The sequence below is a fragment of the Podarcis erhardii genome (genome assembly GCF_964252035.2).
Source record: "Podarcis erhardii genome assembly, chromosome: 14".
Lineage (NCBI taxonomy): Eukaryota > Metazoa > Chordata > Lepidosauria > Squamata > Lacertidae > Podarcis > Podarcis erhardii.
The window spans coordinates 37,325,549-37,350,484 of NC_138503.1; the positions used below are offsets into that span (position 1 = coordinate 37,325,549).

At 45.1% G+C, this 24,936-nt stretch overlaps 1 protein-coding gene across 2 annotated transcripts in view; it reads right to left on the reverse strand.

The window, feature by feature from the left end:
- ABCA3 (ATP binding cassette subfamily A member 3) overlaps positions 1-24,936 on the reverse strand; it is a 73,939-nt gene that overhangs the window by 26,549 nt on the left and 22,454 nt on the right. For both annotated transcript variants that reach the window (XM_081839503.1, XM_081839504.1), the window contains exons 2-14: positions 23,997-24,090; positions 20,025-20,283; positions 19,564-19,691; positions 18,831-18,996; positions 14,112-14,371; positions 13,333-13,449; positions 13,058-13,178; positions 8,337-8,510; positions 3,860-4,041; positions 2,036-2,182; positions 1,796-1,925; positions 1,043-1,197; positions 337-492 (exon numbers count right to left, since the gene is read on the reverse strand). In XM_081839503.1, the coding sequence (XP_081695629.1) occupies positions 337-492; positions 1,043-1,197; positions 1,796-1,925; positions 2,036-2,182; positions 3,860-4,041; positions 8,337-8,510; positions 13,058-13,178; positions 13,333-13,449; positions 14,112-14,371; positions 18,831-18,996; positions 19,564-19,691; positions 20,025-20,283; positions 23,997-24,050 (2,049 nt within the window). In that variant the 5' untranslated portion in view covers positions 24,051-24,090. The remainder of the gene's footprint in view (positions 1-336; positions 493-1,042; positions 1,198-1,795; positions 1,926-2,035; positions 2,183-3,859; positions 4,042-8,336; positions 8,511-13,057; positions 13,179-13,332; positions 13,450-14,111; positions 14,372-18,830; positions 18,997-19,563; positions 19,692-20,024; positions 20,284-23,996; positions 24,091-24,936) is intronic.

Sequence of the window (24,936 nt, forward strand, 5' to 3'; positions counted from 1 at the left end):
GAAGCCAGAACAGAAGAGGGAGAGCTGAGCAGCAATCCCTCTTGCTGTTCTGGCTTCAGGGATAGCCGTGCAAAGCCTCTTCAACAACATTTGATTCAGAATATTTTTTTTCTTGTTTTCCTCCTCTAAAAACTAGGTGCGTCTTATGGTCCGGTGCGTCTGATAGAGCGAAAAATACGGTGCCTAGAATACAGAAGAGAGAGAGTTTGGCGCAATTGTTAGAGAAGTGGGGGGCAGCCTGAGGCCTAATTTCATGCAGTGGCAGGGGGAAATGGAAGCAAATGGGGTGGCAGAAAGAATAACGAAGAAAGAAAACAGAGGACTCTCAAGACTCACTTTGGAGTCTCCAATGAGTGCGATGCCAATGGAGAGCTTCCGTTTCATCCCCCCAGACAATGCTTTAGAGAGAGAGAAGCGTTTCTCCTGTAGGCTGAGGATGTGCAGGATGCGGGTAATCTCCTCTAGACATTTCTCCGCAGGAAAACCTTTCAACTGAGAGGAAATAGAATGGAAAAAGAGTTAGCACATGGGATGACATGCTGCTGCTGCTTTCATTTAAATCAGGGTTGGGGAATATGTGACCCATCCCTAGCTATTGGTCATGCTGGCTGGGGCTGATGGGAATTGGAGTCAAACAGCATCTGGAGGACCAGAGATTCCTAAACCCCAGTTAGACAAAAAGGTTCAAAAAACCCAAACAGGTTTCTAGTCCCTGTAGTTGACAGCTGCCGACCCCAGAACCCTATTGCACTTTGTCCACATTGTGGCACCAGCCTGAAGGTGCATCAATGCTGCACATAGGAAAAGCTCATGTGTGCATTCACAAGCCCAAGAAATGCGCATCCACCATCTGCATCTCCCTCCAGCCTGAGAGATAAGCTTGGTGTTTGCACGGCCTTTGCTTTTACAGAAGATTGTGATTGCCGATGTTCTAAGTGAGAATATACACCATTCATTTAATGTGGGGTATCTCCATGCTATGTTACACCATGCTATGTAACAAAGGGTTAAAAGAAGCCTTGCAATATTTATCCAAGATTACCCCAGAGTAGAAGTACAGGTGCTCTTCCACTGTCATTTGGTCAAAGAGGACATCATGCTGAGGGCAGAGGCCAAGACTTTTCCGGATCAGATTCATGTCCTGGGAGATCTCATAGCCATTGATGTATGCTTGGCCACTTGTTGGAGGATACAGTCCTGGGGAAAAGGAACAGCCTTCAGATTAGCAGCCATTAGATTAGATGGATCCCCTAAAGTCCAAGAAGGTTTAAAAGGCATTTTATAGTATCCCTGCCAAGACTGTCCACAACTCTCTCTTGGGTGTATCCAATCCCAGTTTGCTGCCTGTGTGGTACATAAACTGAATCTCAACCATTTCAAACCCTGTTAATTGCTGTAACCTATTATCAGGTAGGGGTTGTGAATTCCCACATTTTGTAAGCAAATATAGCGCATTTCTCTATCTTCATTAATATGCTCCTTTTTATGCACACTTGCTCCTAACAGATGTGTTTTTGTAAATATAGCCTTGACTCATTATTCAGGCTCAGCATGGTGATGATGATGATCATAGGCGCCTAGGAAGCTGTCTTATGCTGAGTCAGACCTTTTGGTCCCTCTAGTTCAGTATTATTTACACTGACTGGCAGCCGCTGTTTAGGGTTTCAGGCAGGTAATCTATCCCAGTCCTACCTGGAGATGATAGGGATTGAACTTGGGACCTTCCACATGCAAAGCAGATAATCTACCACTGTGCTACAGGCCTTCCAGCCTAGTCCCAACAGCCCAACCTCACCTGTGAGCATGGACAAAGTCGTCGTCTTCCCAGCACCATTGTGCCCCAGAAGCACTGTGATTTGCCCCTCATACATGTTCAGGGTCAGGTCCCTTACGGCTTCCTTGGTTTTGTTCCCCATCTTGAACACCTGAGGACAGCCAAGTGAGATGTATGCATAAACAGGCATTCAGGTGCTCTTTCCATAAGCTGCTGTTGCACAACTCAGCTTTCAGAGTGCGGCATCCCAGAAGAACCCACCTTGGACAGGTGCTTAATTTTGATCCCTGAAACCAGGTCCGACGGCTCCTCTTCTATGTACTGGCTTTTCAGGGCCTTCTCTGGGTCCTCCTCCTCTTCTTTCTCCTTTCCCAGCACTGTCTGAGGACTCCCACACCAATATGAAGGCTAAGGAGAGACAAACAGGGAGGCTCTTATTGTTGCAAACAATTGGAGTTTGTCAATTATTTCATTGATGGGGTGAGGCAGCTTTTTCAGTCTGAGGGCCACATTCACCCTTCCAGGGGCCACATACCAGATGCTCAAAAGAATAAATTGCAATAAACTATTGACTTGCTTTTGTTTTAGTATGTATTTTGTGTTCTCATTTTGTATTTTTACGTTGTAGACCACCCTATGATCTTCGGATGAAGGGTGGTAAACAAATCTCTCACTCTCTCATACTCTACTACTTATTTATGCCAGCTGAGGTCCTCTGTCTATTTTGTTTGGTTCCAATGAAACAGGGTGAACTTCTACCCCCAGTACCAGCCATTCCCAATCTGGTGTCCTCCAGATGCTTTGGACTACAGCTCCCATCAGCCCCAGCCTGCATGATGCAAGAGTAAGAATGAGCATCAGGGATTCATGAAGACTCAATATTCATTTTAGCTATTCATAGATACCAAATGGAGCTCACATATATCCAGGTCAGGAAGCCTGGTAGCAGAACAAATTGTTGCAACTAATTGCTATTATGATGTCTTCTAATGAAGACAGAAATAGATCAGCTACTATGCCTTGTTTGTTTGCCTAAAACAGAGGTTTGAAACCTATTTGAGTCCATGGCTCCCTTGACCAACTACATTCTTTCTGCGGCACCCCTGTGGGGCTCAGGAGCCCAGTTAAATCACCCCTTGCCTGCAGAGCTGGCAGCCTCTCACTCTTTTTCGAACAACCTCCCTTGTGGAGTGTTCCCTCAGCCTCCTCCCCTCTCCCCTCTCCTTGGGAGTTGTCTGGGCAGCCGCTGCTGCCACCCCTGATCACTGAGCTACCCACCCACCCCAAAGAAAGGTGCTTCCTCACACTGTTCCACAGAGGCCTGGGAAGCATCCCCTAGCCAGCCCCAGAGGCACCATTTGCCTGGGGAGCTTATAACCAGGGATGCTGCAACAAACAGCTGTGCAAGTCTCTGGGAGGCAGAGACGCAAGAGGGCATCAGAGGAGGGAGGGAAGGAAAGAGGGACAGAGGCCAGTGTTGCCCACAGCACGCCCAACCATCATTCAAGGCACCCTAGGGTGCTACAGCACACTGGTTGAAAGCCACTGGCCTAAAACAATGGCCTGGCTCACAAGCCACGCTGGGTCAAACCAAGTCCCGGCATAAACATGGCCATGTACTTCCTAGAAGAGGAGATCACAGTTGCTTTGCTCCTCTTCCAGTCACTCCTCTGCTGGTTTGGTTTAGCCTGCCATTCAATCCCAGAATCATGGCTTGGCTCTCTGGACAAATCATGAGCTGTAAACCATAAAAGAGACCTTGGTGGCAGCTTATGGCTAGTCCAGAGATAGTAAAACCAGGTGTCCAGGTTTGGGTGACAAACCAAGTTTCTCTGCATGTGTCTTCACAGCGTCAAACCCCACCACAAACGTTCCATTTCTCAGTTCCACAACTTGCTCTTTTTCTGTGCTCCTGAGAATCGTCACAGCATAATCTGAGCACTGGATTCTTCCCCGTTACTAAGCTCCAGACGTTTTCAATTACCACTTGCGAGTTGTCGTCCAAAGCAACTGGAGGGAGCAGGTTGGCACAGGCTAGGCTACACAACAGCTGGTCATTGGGAGAAAGAGCAGCACAGGACTCACCATCAAGAAGAAGTACCAGGGCTGTGGGATGCCATACTCTCCTGGGAAGACGGCCTCCACATACCAGGCCACCAAGCCATACAGCACCGAGTCCAGGAGTAGCATCCCTAGGACGTGAGCCACAGTGAAGTTATCGTCCACGCTGACTGGTTTCAGAAGGTCCCTCCACTGCACCCCAGTGCCTGGAAAACAGAATAATAATAATAATAATAATAATAATAATAATAATAATTTATTATTTATACGCCACCCATCTGGTTGGGCTTCCCCAGACACTCTGGGCGGCTTCCAACAAAATATTAAAACACAGTAATGCATCAAACATTAAAAGATTCCCTAAACATGGCTGCTTTCAGATGTCTTCTAAAAGTTTGGTAGTTGTTGTTCACTTTGACATCTGGTGGGAGGGTGTTCCACAGGGCGGGTGCCACTACCGAGAAGGCCCTCTGCCTGGTTCCCTGTAACTTGGCTTCTCGCAGTGAGGGGAACCGCCAGAAGGCCCTCAACGCTGGACCTCAGTGTCCGGGCAGAACAATGGGGGTGGAGATGCTCCTTCAGGTATACTGGACCGAGGCCGTTTAGGGCTTTAAAGGTCAGGACCAACATTTTGAATTGTGCTCAGAAACGTTCTGGGAGCTAATGTAGGTCTTTCAAGACTGGTGTTATGTGGTCTCAGCATCCAAGTTCTGTTTTGCATCCAACAGCGCAAAGTGAAAGCAGGCTGCTAATACATTACTGAGACCTGAAATGTGAGGGGCCAGGGTGGGGAACAAGACATCCCTTTCTTCTGACCCTCTCCTCCCGAATTAGGATCCCAAAGTTGTTTTTGTTTGAAATATTTAATGCTACATCATTGTGGAGGATATTTACTAGCCGGTTTGGAGTATACAAGAAATATTTCAACACAACAAAAGATTCTGAGTCTTCTAACCACATTGCATGCACTATCTTGGGTAGCTTTACAACAATCTTACGAAGTAGTCCAGTATGATGGTGGATTAAGAAGCTAAGAATGTGAAAAGAGCCTGCTGGATCAGGCCAATTACCCATCTAGTCCAGCACCCTGTTCTCACAGTGGCCAAACAGAAGCTTGTGGGAAACCAGCAAGCAGGATTCAAGCACAGGAGACCTCTCCCCTCCTGCAGTTTCCAGCAAATGGTATTCCGCAGCATTTCTGCCTCCAACCGTGGAAACAGAGTGCACAGACTTCATGGTTATTGCAGATAAGGACCTGAGACAGGGTGGGTGGCTAAGGAGAAGATGGGGACAAAGCTAGGATTAGTTGCCATGGGCTCTGGCTCCACCTGCTGTTGAGCTCCTTGCCTTCTGCCCTGCCACTCCCAATGGGCACCAGCCGCCACTGATTGTGGTGGATACTTGCAGACCTGATTGACTCTCCCTTGATCCTTCACACTCCAACATCTGCCTACGAGAGAGCCTCCAGGCCATTGCCTTCTCAAAAACCGTTCTTCCAGGAATCGTTCAGACAAGGGGCAGTCAACATGGTGACCTCTCATCAGCCCTGACCATCAACCATGCTGGCGGGAGTGGGTGGGGATTTGAACCCTGGTCTCGCAGGTCCTAGCCTGACACTTTAATCACCACAATGCCACAGGTGATTCCAAAAGGCATGTTTATCAGCTGACAGGCTCCTGACTGTGCGCTGGAAGCCACATTCCTCTCTGCCCCCACACCTGACATCACTTGCGACATCAGGTGCTGAGCAGATGGCCATGGTTTTGAGGAAATGGCTGCACCAGCTAAACTTCTTTCCCTGTTTATCCCTGTCTCCATTATTCCTCCCTGTACTTTCCCTGTACGTGTTTTAGACTGGAAACCTCTTGGACTAGATACCTATCAAACCTGTTCTTTGCAGAGCACCATGTGAGGCAGTAAACTGCGGGAGGCAGTGGAAGACAGAAGTGCCTGGCGTGCTCTGGTCTATGGGGTCACAAAGAGTCGGACACGACTAAACAACAACAACAATGTACACAGAATACACTTATAAATAAAAAATATTTTAGCCCACTCTAGCCCAATGGTTGCCATTAATTTGATTTTGAATTGATTTTAGAATGAATTGATTTTAGAATGTATTTCAGTTAACTGGATGTGATTTTATATAAACTGTGTTATTTTTACTGTTGTTAGCCATTCTGAGCCCGGCTTTGGCTGGGGAGGGCAGGATATAAATAAAATTTTACTATTATTAATTATTATTATTATTATATGCTGCACTTTTGTTTGTATGTGTTTTTTTCCAGGAGAAAGAAAGAAAAATTGAAGAAATATTCAGCCCGCTTTTAATTCCAGCCAGAGCTGGAACAACAAGAGTATTGCAGCTGAACAAACATTTACCAGTTGCTCAATAACCAGCTGGTAAGTCATGTGAGTTGGTCTCACACTGACTCCTGCTTGCAGGAGATACAGCAACAGATACAGAGCCCAGCCCAGGACAAACCTATGGCTGCCTGTCTCCTGATGATAGTTAGGCAATTCACACCGTGGGTGAATACATTCTTTCACAGAGTACTAATCTCACCACCCTCTTTTTGGAGCTAATCACAACCAACGCAGCAAACAATCAACATTTCCTGCCATTCTGTTATGGTACAATCTGCATTAATACAATTAAATTCCAACTTTCCTCCAAGGATCAAGGTTACTGCTCCAAGGTTTCCCAGGGTCCTGGGCCATCATTCTAACCACTACACCACACTGGTTGCTGCAACCCATGCCATGCCATAAAGATATAAGAAGAGCCTGATGGATCAGCCCAATGGCCCATCTAGTCCAGCATTCTGTTCTTGCAGCGGCCAACCAGATGTCTGTGGGAACCTGAGCACAAGAGCACTTTCCTTTCCTGTGGTTTCCAGCAACTGGCATTCAGAAGAATTGCCTATGGCGGAGTAGGGCTGGCCGATATCAGCCTTTCAGCATCACAGTATATCACCAACCAAACATCGCGGTCTGGCGATGTTCAAAAACAAACTGCATTGGCCTCAGCAACTAGCAAAACTGACTGGAAAACTTAAGAGGAATGTCAAACCAAAAGGTATTTAGGGAATGGAAAATATATAAAGAATACTTGAAAATGTACTGTACGAACTTGCAGAAATAAGAGTGATACTGATAACCAAGAATTGTTCAAAATGTAATAGTGGATTATATATCTATATACAAAATAAAATAATGTGAATCTGTGCAAGGAATACAGATAACATAAGTAGTATAATGAGAATTGTTGGAAGTTACATATTTTAATTTGTTATGAAAGTGTAATATATTGTATTTGCTTATGTTTGTTTGTCTAACTTACCTTACTTTATTGTTTTTATTCATTTGTATCGTCTTTTGTACTATATGTTATGTATATTTGTCTATGTGAAAATTATTAAAGATTTTCAAAAGAAAAAAGAAAAAAAGGAAAGAAATTGCTGCAGCTCTCACCGTGGGAGCTGAGGAGGATTCATCGCAGCGCCTAGCGGGCTGGGACAAGGCCGCTTGTTTGTACAGCTCACCTGGGGCACAGGAGGACTCCCAATCCCCAGCTCAGAAATCCCCGGTGCTCTCCCCGCTCACGGATGAGTAGGGAGAGCAGCGGGGCTCCTTTGGGCAGCTCTGCCAGCGATGGGGAGGGCTCCCCTTCCCCAGCTGAGTCATCCCTGGTGCTTCCCCCACCCCCTCTTGCGCAGGAACCAGCGCTGGACTGGGGGATCCTTTAACTGCTCAGCTGAGGGGAGCAGCAACCACACACTCCTCAGCCAAGCAGTTAAAAGATGCAGAGGAACAAGCTGTTATCGGTGCCTCGCCAATGAAGCTTTTTTCTCCTTCTGCGCAGTATGAGGGCAGAGTGTGATGGCAACACTCACTGGAAGAAGTACAGGGGTACCTCGGGTTACAGACGCTTCAGGTTACAGACTCCGCTAATCCAGAAATAGTACCTCGGGTTAAGAACTTTGCTTCAGGATGAGAAAAGAAATTGCACAGCGGCAGCAGGAGGCCCCATTAGCTAAAGTGGTGCTTCAGGTTAAGAACGGACCTCCAGAATGAATTAAGTTCTTAACCCGAGGTACCACTGTAGCTAGCAGAGGGACTCGGAAGTGGTGGCGGTTTCACCAGCAATATACCACTGAGTGAAGCTGACATCATGGTCTACTCCTTGTGCCAATCCTGGGTGATATATTGATCAGGCCTACTGTCAGAGCACTGCCATCATGGCTAGTAGCCATCTATAGTCTTATCCTCCATGAACTAGCCCAATCTTTTTTAAAAACCACCCAAGTTGGCAGCCACATTGCCTCCTGTGCGGCAGAGTTCCATAGTTTAACAATGGGCTCTGTGCATTCCTGCACGTACACAAAGAGCAAAAGCAGCTCGACTGTTTCTGCCAAAGGAGGATTTGCATCCACAAAAACTGGCAGCCAGCCAAGAGGGTGGGATTCTCGCCTGGCCAGAAGCATCCTAGCCAACTCACCTTTCCCTTCGAACATGCCGATCAACTGCGCTCCCATAGCCATGGCGACGTTGGAAATGAGGCATGATGAAAGCTTCTGGTTGTGTGTCATCGTGTCGTAGCGTGGGGAGATGAAGAAGTATGGAATGTAGGAGAAGAAGTAGAGGAAGCCCCCAGCAGCTGCCGCCACGTTTGCTGGGAATGCAAACGAGAGAGACAATATTGAGAGAAAATAACGGCAAGGATTCATGTGCACTAACAAATTCAACAGGGGCTCTTTGTTTCGTGGAAACCCAACTCACGGCATCAAAGCCAGTGTATGAAGGGAGGGGCAAAAGAGGGCCATGCGGTCCTGACACCTTTTTTCCTAGGCTCCTTAAACTCTGGCTGAAACTGTGGAGAAAAATGCAATATGAAGGGGGACCTGCAAAAAAGGTTTGCAGCATGGAGTGCTCCTGCTCAGGACCCCAGCAAGATAATGCCTTTTTCCTGGACACTCTATTGCAGTCTCCTTTTCCTTCCCTGTTTCCCCAAAATAGTCAGTCAGCATTCTGCGTACACTGAGCATGCTCAATACTCCTATATGTGGTTCCAACCCCCTGCGCCAGACTTATACTGTATGTCTAAATCTTTTTTTAAAAAAAGAAATATATATATGTATACAGTGGTACCTCGGGTTACATACGCTTCAGGTTACAGACTCCGCTAACCCAGAAATAGTACCCTGGGTTAAGAACTTTGCTTCAGGATAAGAACAGAAATCATGCTCCTGCGGCGCAGCAGCAGCAACGGGAGGCCCCATTAGCTAAAGTGGTGCTTCAGGTTAAGAACAGTTTCAGGTTAAGAATGGACCTCCAGAACAAATTAAGTACTTAACCCGAGGTACCACGGTATATGGCGTCTATAACACCTTTCCAGGAGTGTATCACTTCAGACTGCAGGTGGGGCAGTCTGAACATGATCTGAACACTCTGCCAAGTTAAAACACACATACACACAACTCTCTGCATTTGGAAAGCTAGCACATCAAGGAGGAGGTCAGGCTCCAACCCTTCTCCTTGACATATTCACATTCCATATGCAGGGAAACTTTTGACTGGACGCATGCTTGATACACATTATATCACTGTTTATATAATAAGTAACAATGTTTTTATTTGTTAACTTTTTCATCTGTTAAAAACGAACAAAGCACAATTAAAAATGGCATTGCTTTTGTGATTTGATGTGCAGTGTTTTCTACTAAGAAGAAAGTGTTGTTAATGCACAATGACAGGTACATTAAACTTGTAAAACTCAAATGAATTAGTGTCTGCTTGGCTGGAAAGTTTCAGTATAAAAAGCATCAAAATGAAAAACTCTTGCATGGGTGGGCTGAACAAGGGTCTGTGTCTGCATTCCCATAGCGACAAACTTCTTCACTGTGCTTAGTCACGTCCTGCCTCTTCCAGAGAGTGAATTACAGGCGCAACTCTGAAAACCAGGGGCAAACAAGACTTTCAAGTTAGTGACACACTAGACCTGGCTGTTTTTCACTCTGCAATCAGTTCCTAACATAGTCACTGCTTAGGCCTCAAATTCCTGGAGTTGCTTTTGACATGTAAACATTGCAATCCATTAAACTGCTAAAAGTGGGGATGGGGTGTTGCTGCTGGCACCTTCAACAGGGACTAGCTACATTTGCAGCTGATTCCAGTGGGATTTCCAGGTACCGGGTGCAAATCCGGATTTAGCAGGGACCGGCTGCACTCGGAAAAAGGACACCTACCAAATCAGGAGCCTTGTCAGGCCTAATTAGGCTCATGGGCTAGAAGTCCCCAGCACCGCATTAAAGCAAGGCATACTATCCCAGGGTTGGCTTAGAGTATTACAAGAAAATTTGTAGTGCTGAAAGTTCTGGTTTTCTTACTCCCTACATATAATTGCATTTCCTCCCCTTACAACTTGTGCTTTAAAGCTGTGATCCAATTAATACTATAAGCATGCCATGGGGGAGGGGGAGGGAGAACAAAGCTCAAAGCCCTCTGATGTTTCCACAGGCAGCTGCTTCAAATGCTGAAAGAGGCTAGCCACATTTCATTTCAGATTTGAAAGTGGAAAGGTGGCTTGCCTCTTCAGAATGCAGTGGCTGAGTCAAAGAAACCTCTTGCTCTTTGGCATCTTCCTGTGCGATGATAACCGAGGTCTTGGGACTAGTTGAAAACACACCAGGGACTAGCGGTGGTTCCCAGGGCAGCACTTACGAATTCGTCTGAAAGGAAGCCATGTACAGCTCCTCTTTCTTGGTATTCTCCACCCAAACACCCCACTTAATAATAATAATAATAATAATAATAATAATAATAATAATAATATAAATAAATAATTTTAATAATAAATAAATAAATAAATAATTTATTATTTATAACCCGCCCATCTGGCTGGGTTTCCCCAGCTACTCTGGGCGGCTTCCAACAAAATATTAAAATACAATAGTAAATTTAAAAAACAATGTAAGTTAAATCTGGCATACTTTGCAATGCTCAAATCTAGCAATGCCATCATCTCAGGGACCATTCCACACCCTGTTTTTTGGCACACTGCATGGGAAAAAAAAATGATGGGAGTGGGGATGCATAATGTTGCAAAGGAGGGAAATTCAGTGTTATCAGCTACTGTGGGAAACAGAATACTGTACTGGACTAGCTAAGCCTTTGGTCTGACCTGCAGGGCTCCTTTCTTATGCTTTATTTAGGGGGAGAAAGCTGAGCCTACTATTCAGCAGTACAGCAGCAAATACTATACGTGCATGGATATTATTGAGACCTCCCAGTTCTTAATTCACTTCTACGCCAGTATGTGATGGTGGGGAAGCAAAAAGGCATCAAGGGACATGACAGTTAGTTTTGCAAAAAAAAAAAAAAACCTAGAAAAAAAGTCCTGAGCTGCTCTGATGCTTGAAATAGCAACTTGAACAAATGAGCAGGGGAAGATTTTGCAGTTCCAGTGGCAACAAGCACTATCGACTACAAATCGAGCTGCCATAGGAACCATGGCTAAGTTACATGCAATGGGTAACCCAACCTACTTCCCTGCCTGGGACAATCCTGTATCTTGAGCGGGCCAAAGTAGTAGAAGAAAAAGGCATGTGTTTTTAGGTTTGCAAAGAGGCAGTCCACACCCCTGGGGAATTTCCACTCAGCTGCTCGTCTGTTATCAGCTATCCTACACATCACTGATGCTCCTGCATAACCTCATAATTAACATTTCAAATCCAGAATATGACAAGACAAAGTGCCACCAGCTTCCTGGCCTTATGATCACCCTGGGAAACTAGGAGGGGGAAATTGCCAGGCCAAATGCAAAGCAAAACGAAACAAAACATGGCTTCTTGTACTTTCAACTTGGAAGCAATAAAGCTGTGGAATGCCGCACCAGGGGGCTGAATAAACAGGAGTTAATTGCCTCTGCAACTTAAAAGCACAGTCCTACCCATATCTGCTCAGAAATAAGTCCTACGGGATTCATTTCGGATTGCCTACAGATAAGTGAGGTTAAGCTTGTGGCTGACTCTTTGTGGATTGCAAGAGGACATCCTATCGTTGGGCTAAAAACAAACAAGGGATGTGCATGTGCTTCCGTTCCTCCCCACAACCTTGGGCCAAGAAAGGAACCATCATGTGAGCCCCAGAATTTTGAGTACCAGAACTGAACTGAACTCAAAGCCCTTCCAAGCAAAAATCCATGGCTGGCCACCCTCTCTTTCCCATCGCCTTAGCTTACTTCATCTCACTAGTGTCATAGCTGTCAACTTTTCCCTTTTCTTGCGAAGAATCCTATTCAGAATAAGGGAATTTCCCTTAAAAAAAGAGAAACGTTGACGGCTATGACTAGTATAATTTGCAGGGAGAGCAGTCATTTCCTTCTTTTTTCCTTTCAAAACTACTTATTATCCTTAGACACCGCAGTATAGGAAGAAGAAATCACAGCCAAGCTATAAAATGGAAATCAAATAGCTGAAAACCATAAAAACCAACAGGAAATGGGACCCCCCCCCAAAAAAAACCACAGGTGAGATTATTACACATTACTGCTGATAACAATTTGCGTGCCTTTGCCGGCACAACAAATAAACTGACATTAGCCTTTCCCTGTCTTGCTAACTGGACAAGAGAGTCAACCAAGGTCAATCAAATTGTTTTCTGCCAGGATGGTGGATTCTCCCAGTATCAGATGTTGATGTACACAAAAAGGGTGCCCAGACTGCACTGTGGTTCATAGGGTTTGATTTGCCTTTTGTGGTTCTTATATTATTGGTAACCTTCTCTAACAGGGCAATAATCCAGCATCTGTCATACCATTTATCAACAGAAATTTCATTATCCGCTTTCTAGTAATGTGAAATTGCGAGCTTAGCAGCCATTAACATAATATGAATGTGATCTTTATTGGGGAGGGCTTCATTAGGGAGGTCCATTTTCTCGCTGCCATTCTTGGAATATTTCCCAATCTCCTCCAGGCACCCTTGTTTATCTGCTTCGAAGCACAAAGGGATCTGCCAGCAGATCTGGGTCTACTTTCTGCCTTCCACTGACCAAAAGCAAGGCCTGAAAAGCAACAAGCTTTTCAGCAAATTTGGCAACAAACTTTTCAAACACAGGCTAAGCAGCAGCCAGCAGATTCTGCCAGCCTGAGAGAAGCGGTTATGCAAATCAGTCACTCTTTCATCCTGACGGACAAACAGCCAAGGACACTTTGCTTACCTTTGGAGAAGAAGGTGCTGACCATGAAGCTGAAGGAGATGGATGCGATGGAGAAGACTGTCAAGAAGGTAAACACCAGAGTGGGGTCACTATTTGTGAGCACCGCTCCCTGTTTGCTCACCTGCAAAAATCAATACCCTGCGGTTAGTCCCATTATCTACTCAGAACTCAGCAGCAACTGACAGACTGAAGAAACCTTGAAAATGGAAGACACTGAGTGTGCTGCTAACCCTGATGTGTGTGTTAAGTTTCAACACCAGCTGGGAGATGCTCACCTTTACGCAGAAGAGGATGGTGACAAAGAAGTTGGAGACCAAGAGGAAGAGGAAGAACATGAGGAACCAGGCACTCCAGTGCAGCCAGTTACTGAGGCCCATCATTCGCATGTATTCCTGCGGATGCAAAAAATCAGCATTGGGTTCTTCTAACATTGACTCCTTCCCAACATTATTCATCCCTTGAATCCCATAGCCAGGAGCACTTATGAACGTTTACAGTTCTTTTCAACAGATAAGGGCAATCAGCAAACACTGGACACATTCTTCTGCCCCAGTTTGTCTTTTCTAATCTTTCAAAACCAGCCATACCCCTTCAGTTCCATGCAAAAGACTGGTCAATATAGATTGCTCTTCAGTTTTCCTGCTCGCTGTAAGATCACTTACTGTTTCCAAAACATATGCAAGCAAGAAGCGAGTAGCTACCTGCCTTTTTATGCGAAATATGACTGCTTTAAATGTATAGTGCAGATGGGACCTCAATCTCTTTCCAAAAAATGGATGGAAGCCAAGGGTGGTATCCAGCTCAGTTCTACTCAGAGTACACACACTGAAATTAACACGACTAACTCAGGTCCAGTGGGTTTACTCTGAATAGGAGCTAGCTGGAACCAACCCTATGATTCTCCAGGAGTAATAAATTCTGGGATTAGAGTCCCAAAGTCAACAGGTGTTCGGTGCAACTGCAAATTCAGTTATATACCCGGCAGATGCAGAAATCCACACAGATAGACTTGCTGCCTAGTCTGGACTGTCAGAAGCACTTATCACTGCATTACCTTCAGCTTCTTCTCTTTCTCATGCACCACAGCACGGACTATGTTGAGCGAGGTATAGGTGAAGCTCAGCATGAGCAGCAGGGGAAGCTGGTTCTGAATGGCCAGCACAAAGAGGTCATTGACGTAGGGTGGGTAGGGAAAACGGCGAATGACCACCATGAACCTTTCCAGCAGACTTTCCGCAGAAGTGTTGGTGTGGGACTGTAGGATTGCCTTGTCCACAGCATGCTGCACTGCCAGGAAGCCTTCTCGGTAATACCCTAAGGAAGAAAGAGGAGGGGGTCAGAAAGGACATCACAGGAGTTGTCTGATACTGAGGCCACATTCACACCACAAATCACTATCATACCACTTTAAACAATCAGGGCTCTTCCCTCCAACCCCCCACCAAGCATTCTGGGAACCACAACTTGTTAGGGGTGCTGTGAGTCCTTAAGAGACCCCAGAGTGGTTCTACAGCCAATCCCTCTTCACTGTGAAATCTGGGAACTGTAGTAACTCAGTGAGGGGAATAGGGGTCTCTTAACATCTCTCATCACTGCTCAGTGGTGCAGTCACCTCAGGTGGCAGGCTGGGGACAGCCGTGGGGGGCAAGTCTGGGCCCTCAGGAAGGCACTGCTTGCTGCCTCCTGCATTTCTCCTCCTCCTCCTCCTCCTCTTCCTCCCCCTGCGTGTTCCCCTCTAGCCTCCTTTCTTTCCCCCTCCAGGCCTGGATTAAAACAGCTGGAGGCCCAGGGCTAGGAGGTCTCCTGATCATGAGAAATAAAACCTCGTCCTCTTCTTTATCTGCTCAATGGAAGTAGAACGTTGCTGAATTTTCAGCATTAATTAAAATATTGTTTATACATTTATAACCTTTAATAAGTTTACAGAAGTATGGAATTAATGAAGACATTCACACAGAACATTCATAGGGGAATCATACCTATATTATGACATTTCACTATATACAAAGTCAGAACAGTTTCCTTCAAGCTCTTTTTGACGCAAACTTCTCCATTATATCATTAAAATCAGGAAGTTACAGTTTATCATTTTCGATGCAGTAGAATGCTTAGATCAGACAACCATTCTGTTTGTAACCATTAAATACAAGAACAATCTGAAAATTGCTTCCACATTTGGAAAAGCGGTCCAAATTTTCTCCTGGAATATTATTTGATATATATCTTGGTGGCTTTTCAGCATGAGCTTGTACAGGTGTACAGGTGGGAGTGCAAAAGTTCATCTTTGGATACTCTTGCACCAACATCTCAATGCCATTGTGAATCTGTTCCTTGGTTGCTTGCAGCTTCAGCAAAAATGAAAAATTGCCAGTCACACTCCTATTCACTGCTGCTCTGCTGCCTAGATTGCCTTCAAGAGCATCCATGACAGGGATAAATGAATTTACCCTAAACTTATCTCTTGGAGAAAGTTCATCTAGGACTATGGGTGCTGTCCCATCATTAGCTTCCCCTCCATACTTTCTGCCTTCTTTTGAAAGTTTTGTACTCTACATCCGGTACAGTAAATTTTGCTTGCTATTCATTCTCATCACAATTTGCCAAATAACTCCCTGAGGTATGTGCCTCCAAGTAATCTTGCTATGCTTTGATTCACTCTTTGATTGTTGATGAGAGCATTTGACCACACTTGCTTAAGTATGTTAGCATCGAGTTCATATGATTTTTAGAGTTTGCACAAGATAAGCCTGATGCCAATCAACGAATCCAGTAGAAGCTAAAGCTGTAGTTGAGGAAGTTTAACTAGAGAAAAGTGTGCACACCGAATTTTCCCCAGTCTCCTGCAGTGACCTCAGGCCGAGAAGGAGGAGGCACCATTTTCTTTTTTGCCTCAAGCGGCAAAACATCCTGGGCTGGCCCTACTCATCATCCTAAACAAATTACAGTTCCCAGAATTCTCTGGGGGAAGCCAAGGCTGTTTAAAATGGTATCATAGTGTTTGGGTCCTGCCTGATGGTTTCCCTTTCCCACAGGCATCTGGGAGAAGGGGATGCCAGACTAGATAGGCCATTGGCCTGACCTAGCCAGCTTGTTCTTATAATACAGAACTGCTGACCTAGCCAGCTTGTTCTTATAATACAGAACTGCTCCATAAACAAATCAAAATGAATGCTCAATAAAAATGAGATATAATCTAATCCCGGCATAAACTTCGTGTAAGCAAATCAGGATGAGCGCTGAATAAACAGGTTACAAGGAGGTCAAGCGCCTCTCAAGAAATGACCAGGCTCCCATGCCCTGTATCATTAACTGACTTATTTTAACTGTGGGGCTATCTTCCTCCATTCCCTTCCTCTTGCCTTTGCTTCACATGTCTATTTACACTACAATCCTACAGGCAAGATAGTGCAATTATTGTTAGTAATCAACAAGGAAGGCTAAGTTATAGTAGGATGTTCAGACTCTAACAAAATACGGGAATTTATTTAAAACAAGCAACAAGGCTTCAGCCCAAACAAAGCCTGTAAATCAAGCAAATACATCTCACATGGCAAACATCTGCATAACCTCTTATGCCAGTTACTGAAGTTCAGTGTGGAATTACAGGCCTCTCCTAGCCGCTCCCACAGTTTAAGGCCTATTAGTTCCAGCACTCTCTATGATCTCTGCTCACAATTATAATTACATACTCAATTGCCAACCTAATATTTTATTACAACAACAAAGTAATGTCTCACCATTTACATCACCTCAACAGTTTATACTATTGGTGGTATATAAATATTTCTGCAAATGCATACATACATGCGGACATGAGACTTAAAAGGTCACATCCACACCAATGCATTTAAAGGACATTTAACACAAATTTAAAGTGCATAAAGGTAAAGGTAAAGGTACCCCTGCCTGTACGGGCCAGTCTTGCCAGACTCTAGGGTTGTGTGCTCATCTCACTCTATAGGCCGGGAGCCAGCGCTGTCCGCAGACACTTCCGGGTCACGTGGCCAGCGTGACAAGCTGCATCTGGCGAGCCAGCGCAGCACACGGAACGCCGTTTACCTTCCCGCTGGTAAGCGGTCCCTATTTATCTACTTGCACCCAGAGGTGCTTTCGAACTGCTAGGTTGGCAGGCGCTGGGACCGAACGACAGGAGCGCACCCTGCCGCGGGGATTCGAACCGCCGACCATGCGATCGGCAAGTCCTAGGCGCTGAGGTTTTACCCACAGCGCCACCCGCGTCCCTTTAAAGTGCATAGCTTCCCCCAAAGAATCCTGGGAACTGTAGTTTACTCATCCCAGAGCTGCAATTCCCAGCACCCTCAACAAACTACAGTTTCCAGGGTTCTTCTGGGGAAGTCTTGGGTGTTAAATGTGCTTTAAACGTATAGTGTGAGTGTGATCAAAAGCTGCAGTGCGCTCTCTGGGATCCTCAGACCTCTTGGAAACCTAAATTCCTACAAGTTAGAATCACAGCTGAGATCTTATCTGTAATATCTTGAGTGGCCTTGAGTCCATGCCAGGGGAAAGGGCAGGGTATAAATCAATATCACCATCACCATCATCTCTGTATTTTCTTTCCAAGCCCCCTATCCTCCTACCCCCATAAATTCCCTTCTATTGTTGAAACGACATATCCATGCAGTTTGCAGCTAGACCTAAGATGTGCATATTAGCCACCTAATGTCATTGTGTCTTTGCAGCAGAAGAATTTCACCAACCCTGTTCCAATTAGGAGATGACTAACATGAAAACATGCCAAGCCTAGGTGCCAGCAGTTCTGCCAACTCTCTGCAACTGCAGCCATTTGTTAAGCTGCTAATTAAATGCATTCCACCGCTCACTCCTCCAGCGTAAGTGAGCCAAGGAGACAATGAAAGTGGGTTCAAGAGAGAGGCAGGTGATGCACACAGCTTGCCCTTTAAATGATAAACAAGCAGGCATCTGGAAACGAGACCTCCTGCTTCTCACAGCCTGTGCCGGCCAGCGATGCCCTAGTTTTGTGCCGGTGCCTGCCACCAGAGACTTCGTGGAGCAGCGTGGCTGTGTGTGTGCAATGCAGAGTGGGCCTGCTTTTAAGCAGTTTCTAGTTGCTTTGGGAAAAAAACAGTCATTTATAGATTGTGTATTTACCCAAAAAGCCTTGCTTGCCATCTGATGAGGGGAGCCCTCACCCACATCTATAGCCACACAGTTCATTAAGTTAACAGCACAATTTGTTCTAGGAAGATCATACATCAGCTATGACAGCTGAATGCAAATTCCATTTTTAAAAATAGTGGGTGGGTTTTGTGGGGGGGGGAGGGAGGAAAAATGGAGGAATAAACAAGGATGATATGTTTTTGGATAATATGTCTTGTTATAATTTTGAATAATTAAAAAAAAAAAAGTATTAGCATGCAAGGTCCTAAATGGCCTCAGATGCAAGAACCTAAAATAACAACTTCTTCATTATAAACCGCAGAACAGAATACATACTCACACACCAAAAATCAGCCTGGTAGGACGATCGTTCATGTCACAGATAACTTTCTTTGCACACAAGACGTCCCAGGTTTCATACTTGTCATCTCTGGTTTAAAATGTACTAGGCGGCATGGAATATGAGAAGCCTCTGCCTGAGACTCTCCTGAGCTACTGCCAGTCAAGGGGAGGTTGTGCTAATCTATGGTGCTCAAAGAGTCTGACCTGGTCTAAGGCAGCTTCATCTGTTCCTGTGCCTTGATGCCCATGTGGTTAACTTTCTCCATGAACTCCCAGCCCAGAGATTACTCACCTGGTGTTCCTCCATCGTGCAAGTTGGGTTCTCTGGGTCCTGGTAACTGGAACAGTGGGAAGAGGTAGCTGGTGTGCCAATCGCGGTCCAGGTTAGGGTTCAGGCCTGTCTGCTCACTCCGAGGGGCATTCCTAGGGCTGTATTTGAAACGTAGTCGGTAACTCACCTGCAAGAAGAATTATTTTTTTAAAAACCCACATAACAATATAGAAAAATGGGCAAAAGCCAATCTCCCAGCAAATAAATCAGAATGATTACTCATTACAGTGGAACCTTGATCCCCGAATGGCTTAGTTGCTGAACAATTGGCTTCTGAACGCTGCAACCTGGAAGTAAGTGTTCCGGTTTTTGGAACGTTTTTCAGAAGCCGAACATCAGACGCAGCTTCCGTTTGAGTGCAGGAAGTTCCTGCAGCCAATTGGGAGCTGTGCCTTGGTTTTCGAATGGTTTCGGGAGTTGAATAGACTCCTGGAATGAATTAAGTTTGACAACCAAGGTACCACTGTAAATAGCCAACATCATCTAACCTCCCTGCAACAAAGCAAAATGAATGCTCACTATAACAGGCTGTCTGGAAGCACCTGCTAATTAACTGTGCATTAACAGCTGCCACTCACTGGCCAAGTTAAATTTTCCAAGATGGCTCCCAGCCACACATGCCCACAAAAGTCCCCCACCCCTGCTTTATCAACTTGAGGAACCCTGGGTGAAACCTGCCCCCGTAACACCTTACCTGCAGTGGCAGGGGCTCTTGACTGTGAGCTAAGAGGTTTTCGAAGACAATGCCAGCCAGAACATTGCCAGAGCGGTTGTCAAACCTGATGTAGTCTTCAAAGGCTTTCTCAGAAGGGAAGCCTCGAACTGCAAGGAAAACAAAATACACAATGAGTGTGCGAGTTGGGGGGTGGGGAACAGGAGCAGCAAGGTGTTTCATTCAAGAAGTGGTGACTGGTGTCTATGGGTTTTTGTAGGGAGGAAGGCTGAGAGCCAGATCCAGTGACAAGCAGAGCCAGCTAACTCCAGACTTTCCCCCATCCAGTGGCAACTGGTGCCCATTGGGACTGGTTGAGCAGAAGGTAAGGAGCCCAATAGTAGGCGGAGCCAAAGCCAAAGACTAAGAAAGAACACCAAGGGGGCGTTATGCTACAGAGGAGCAAACATTTGCACATGCAGACAACCTGCCTAGTTCCTGACCTTTGGTATTGATTTCCAGTGCCTTCGCCACAGTCTCCACGACGCTCTTCACAGCCGTGTTGTTAGCGGGGACATAGGCCAGCTCCAAGTTGTATGGGTGCCAATGAGGGGAGACAGGAAGCTTAGACACCGGAAGGCTGTGATAGGTGGTAGCATTCGGGTGGTCAACTGCCTGTACTCTGTGACGGAGGGCAATGAGGATGGCAGCAAACAACAATGGCAGGCAGATCTCTATGATCGTGACCAAAATCTGTCGCTTCTGCAAAACAAACCAGGTATATGTGTTTAGCTTGGCATGGAATCCTTTCCCCTGGGTGGGAAACGGCTGCAAGTGTAGATCAGGTGTTGCTATCCATGCTGCACCCCCAGCAAGTTACTCTTTGCTGCTGCTAGAGCTTAAGAATTGACATGCTGAGCCATCAACGAGGGGCTGTCTGCTAGCAACCGACATGAGAACAGGCCTTCTCAGTGCTGGCTCCCTGCTTATGGAATGCTCTCCCCAGGGAGGCACATCTGACACCATTGTTGCCTATCTTTAGGTGCCAGGTCAAAATGTTTCTTTTATGCCAGGCCTTTGTTGTTGGCATTCGTCTTTAATTATCTATTGTGCCCTTCAGTGGGTGTGACGTTTTAGCCCTCATTTTTTTTATAAATTTGAATGTGTTTTTAGCTTTAAGTTTCTTTTTAGTTCTATGTTGCTTTTATTGTATGTGCTATTTTGTTGTAAATCCCTTTGAGTTACATTTTGTAAAAAAAAAAATGACTAAGTTCATTAATTAAAAATATTAATAACGATGACGACGACACAACTTTCTGTTTCTGCAGTAAATTATTTGCCAACTTATTGAACTATTTCTAAAAAGCAACTCCAGGGCACTTAATTTTCATCTTGGCCATTTCTCTTTTATACCTGCAATCAAGTGAGATTGAGACCGTGTCCAAGGGATCACCTCTAAATCAAGTCCAAAGAGCACTGTAGCATCTTTGGGACCAATAACCTTTTCAGCTTAATAAACTGAGATATGGGGATGACTTGCTCCTCTGCATGTAGCCATTTCGTGCCTCCTTTGAGCTAGCAAACAAAGTACAGAGAGCCAGTCTCTGCTCATGCGCCTTTACAGCAACTGCAGATAGAACTTGCCAAGGCATCTAGATCTTCACCCATGGAGAAGAGCTGCCAATCCAGCCATAAATGCTGTAGACATGCGATCAGGAGTGACCACAGCTTTTGTAATTGCCTTACATATGTATTACTACACTCTCTACACAAGACTTTGCAAGCAGGTCAAGTTACAAGAAATGGGGCTCTGGGGGTGGGGTTGGTTTGGATGAAAAAGGTGGGTGGTATGGGTGGATTTATTCATTAAGTAAAGTACAGGCAGTTCTGCAATCTCCAAAACAAAAACGATAATGGTTAAGCAATGAATTGCCAAGGAAATTCATAAAGCATTTAAACCATTTGCCTATTCCTCCTCTTTGCTTGGTCAATGTGCAGTGTACGTAGGATTTCTTGTACCTATCAGAGTGGGCTAGGAATCCCATACATTCACATAACAGGCTGGGATCAAGCGGAACCTTTTCCTCTGCAGTCATAATGCAATTCTCTCACCTGTGGCTTGAATCGGGATAAATCACATGGACACACTACTTGAGCCAGTTACCTAACAAATGTCAGGATTTCTGTGTATTGTGGGATTGGTGCATGAATCATTCTCCCCCCTCCCCTCACAGCATCCACATGGCACTGACAGCATCAAAATGCCACCCTGTAGCGCACCCCCCCCAATGAATCAGAATTTACCCTTTCCATGGAAAATCCAGTAAGCTCAAGAAACTTGTTTACCAGTAGAAGAACTTCCTGACAGTAAGAGCTGTTCGACAGTGGAATTTGCTGCCAAGGAGTGTGGTGGAGTCTCCTTCTTTGGAGGTTTTTAAGCAGAGGCTTGACAACCATATGTCAGGAGTGCTCTGATGGTGTTTCCTGCTTGGCAGGGGGTTGGACTCGATGGCCCTTGTGGTCTCTTCCAACTCTATGATTCTATGATTCTAGTAACTTGTTTGCAATAGGTGAATGACTTGTTTGAAGTATTAAACCCTTGCCTGGAGGTGCCTTCTGTGAATGGTCATTGCTTATTATATAATTGTTACTGTCAAACTTCAGTCTTAATAATCTGGATTGTTGGTACTCTAGGGTTTGGCAAATTGCCCTTCTTGACAAGAGTGCTCATAAACTAAAAGTATCTAAATGGCAGAACTCAAATGAACCTCCCGCCACCCCATATGGCATGACGTAATTTCTTATACAAAAACTGAGGCACATACTCACTCGGTAACACTAGTATATATAAAATGTCTGGCTCATTTATGACTTTATAGAACCTTTATTCTCAATGATGGAATTCACAGGTGGAGAATACATTGATTTTTACATATCTTTATTATTTGTGAAGGGAATATTTGTATGAGTTAATATTTTATTATCCCTTTGGAGATATCCCTTTGTACTTTTGCCCTTCCTGGTTTTGACACTTTATGGCTGACATTTCTCTCCCTCTCCCAAGCATGTGTATTTATACTAGCAACACAGGAAAATGCTTCATGCATTGGGTAATTTAAGCTATTCTCCACTAATTTTGTTAAATGTGCCACAAGATTGTTGTTTAAAACAGTGGCTCCCAAACTTTTTCCCCCACTTGAAAATTCCTGAGGGTCTTGATGGAACAAGGAATAATTTTTCTGCCTGTTGTAGCAACTGTAATGCATTGTGCTAGATGCTGTATGATTTTAATTGCATTTTTATGGATGCCACTTGAATAAACCCTGTGGTTTGGGAAGCCTTGGTTTATGCTACCTTTGTTTCATATGCAGTGTACAATCATCGTTGGGAGGAAGTCACAGCTCTGGAGTGGAGCACATGCTTTGACGCAGAAGGCTCCATGTCCCATCCTGAGCACCTCCACTGAAAAGGATTTCAAGCAGCAGAGCTTGGAAAGGTTGCACACAACCCTTCAGAAGCTTTGCCAGTCCCCTGGTCAAGGGGGACTGATGGTCAAGATGGACTTGGTATAAAACCAGCCTTCTATGCAAACTGACCTCTGATACAGTGCAGATGAGGCAGATGAGTTGTGCAACTAACACAGTGATACGCAATTGTAGGCCACCACCTTATGACCTAGTGGGCTCTTTGATTTGCAATGGAAGATCCATTTACACCTGACAGGTGCAATAAGAGAGAGACTAAAGGAGATTAACCTTGGCAAGGGATCATAGGATTAGTCCATGGCCAAAATCTCAAGTAAGCATCTTTCAATCCAGCCCACAGAGACATATCAACATTTAATACAAAGCAAAACAAACACACCTTAGTTAGATATGTTTGCATTGCCCAAGTCTTGTACAAGCTACACAGGAAGAAACACCTAGAATCATAGAATCATAGAGTTGGAAGAGACCACAAGGGCCATCGAGTCCAACCCCCTGCCAAGCAGGAAACACCATCAGAGCACTCCTGACATATGGTTGTCAAGCCTCTGCTTAAAGACCTCCAAAGAAGGACACTCCACCACACTCCTTCCTTCCCAACTGTTCGCATTGGTTATTTGCTTTGCTTTGCTCTTGAAATAACGCTTTTCTGAAATTTTATTATTTCATTTATCGCTAGATCAGGATGGCGAACAATTCCCAAAGTGGTTTAACAGTCAATCCCTCTTCCCAATGAACTCTGGAAACTGTAGCACTATGAGGGGAATAGGGTCTCCTAACAACTCTCAGCAGCCTTAACAAACTACACTTCCCAGGAAGCAACGACTACTTAAAGTGGTATGTCACGGCTTTAAATATATGTACTGTATAGTGCAGATGGGGCCTTAAAGCGAGGTACATTGGCAGCAAGAATGCAGAGGTCTGACCTCCACATCTCTGTTCTCCATTTCCACCCTCTTGCCCATGTTGTACGACTCTCTGTAATCTTACCTGCAAGATGTAATTCTTCCAGAGAAGAAGCCCAAACTGCCGTAGCAGAACCATCTTTCCCTTCGGAAGGGAGGAGCCACAAGCTTCCAGGACTCTGAGGAAGAAAATGGTTTGAGCTTTCAGTTAATCATGCAAAGCAAATTCACAACCAGACAGTCATCTTATAGAAAGACCTACTCCAAGAAGTGTTCTGCTGTCTCCTGTGTTGGAAGAAATGGGAAAAATTACAAAACAAAGAGTTGCATGTCTCAAGAAGAGCCTAGGATTAGAGCTGGAAAATACTCTAGATACTACACTTAATCTTAGCCAAAAGAGCTGGAAAATATTCATTTAGCTCAAACTGTCATCACCTTGGCTACTGGAAGTTTCAGGAGAGATAAAAGGAAGTAGCTCTCTTCACATATAGTGCACAATAAACCTATGGAACTCACACCTACAGGAGGAGGCAATGGCCAGCAATTCAGATGGTTTTAAAGGAGGATTGGACAAATTTGTGGAGAGTAAGGCTACGAATGGCTACTAGCCAGGATGACTATGTTCTACCCTCACTGTCAGAGGTCGTATGAGAGTTTAGCCCCTGCTAACTCCAGCATGAAAGCCCTGAACAATAGACTTGGGTGTAGATTCATAGGAATCCCGGCAGCAAAACTGATGCAACAAAATAGCCTGCTTTAATAGGAAGTAAGACAAGGCAAGTCTGAACTCGCCCTGTATTCAGGAGCTGGCTGGAATCAGATATCAGTAAATTCCCTTTTGGAGATAGATGTTTCCTAATTCAGACAAGGACTGAGAGAGAAGATGAGAAACAGAACCTGCAACAAAATGCTGCAGTTTAGATCACACACATCATATGGGGACTTCCGGCGAGGAAAAACGGTGGGCACCATGGCAGCGAGCAGCTCCTGAAGCCAGCCAGAGCCAACTGCGCTACCAGGCTGGC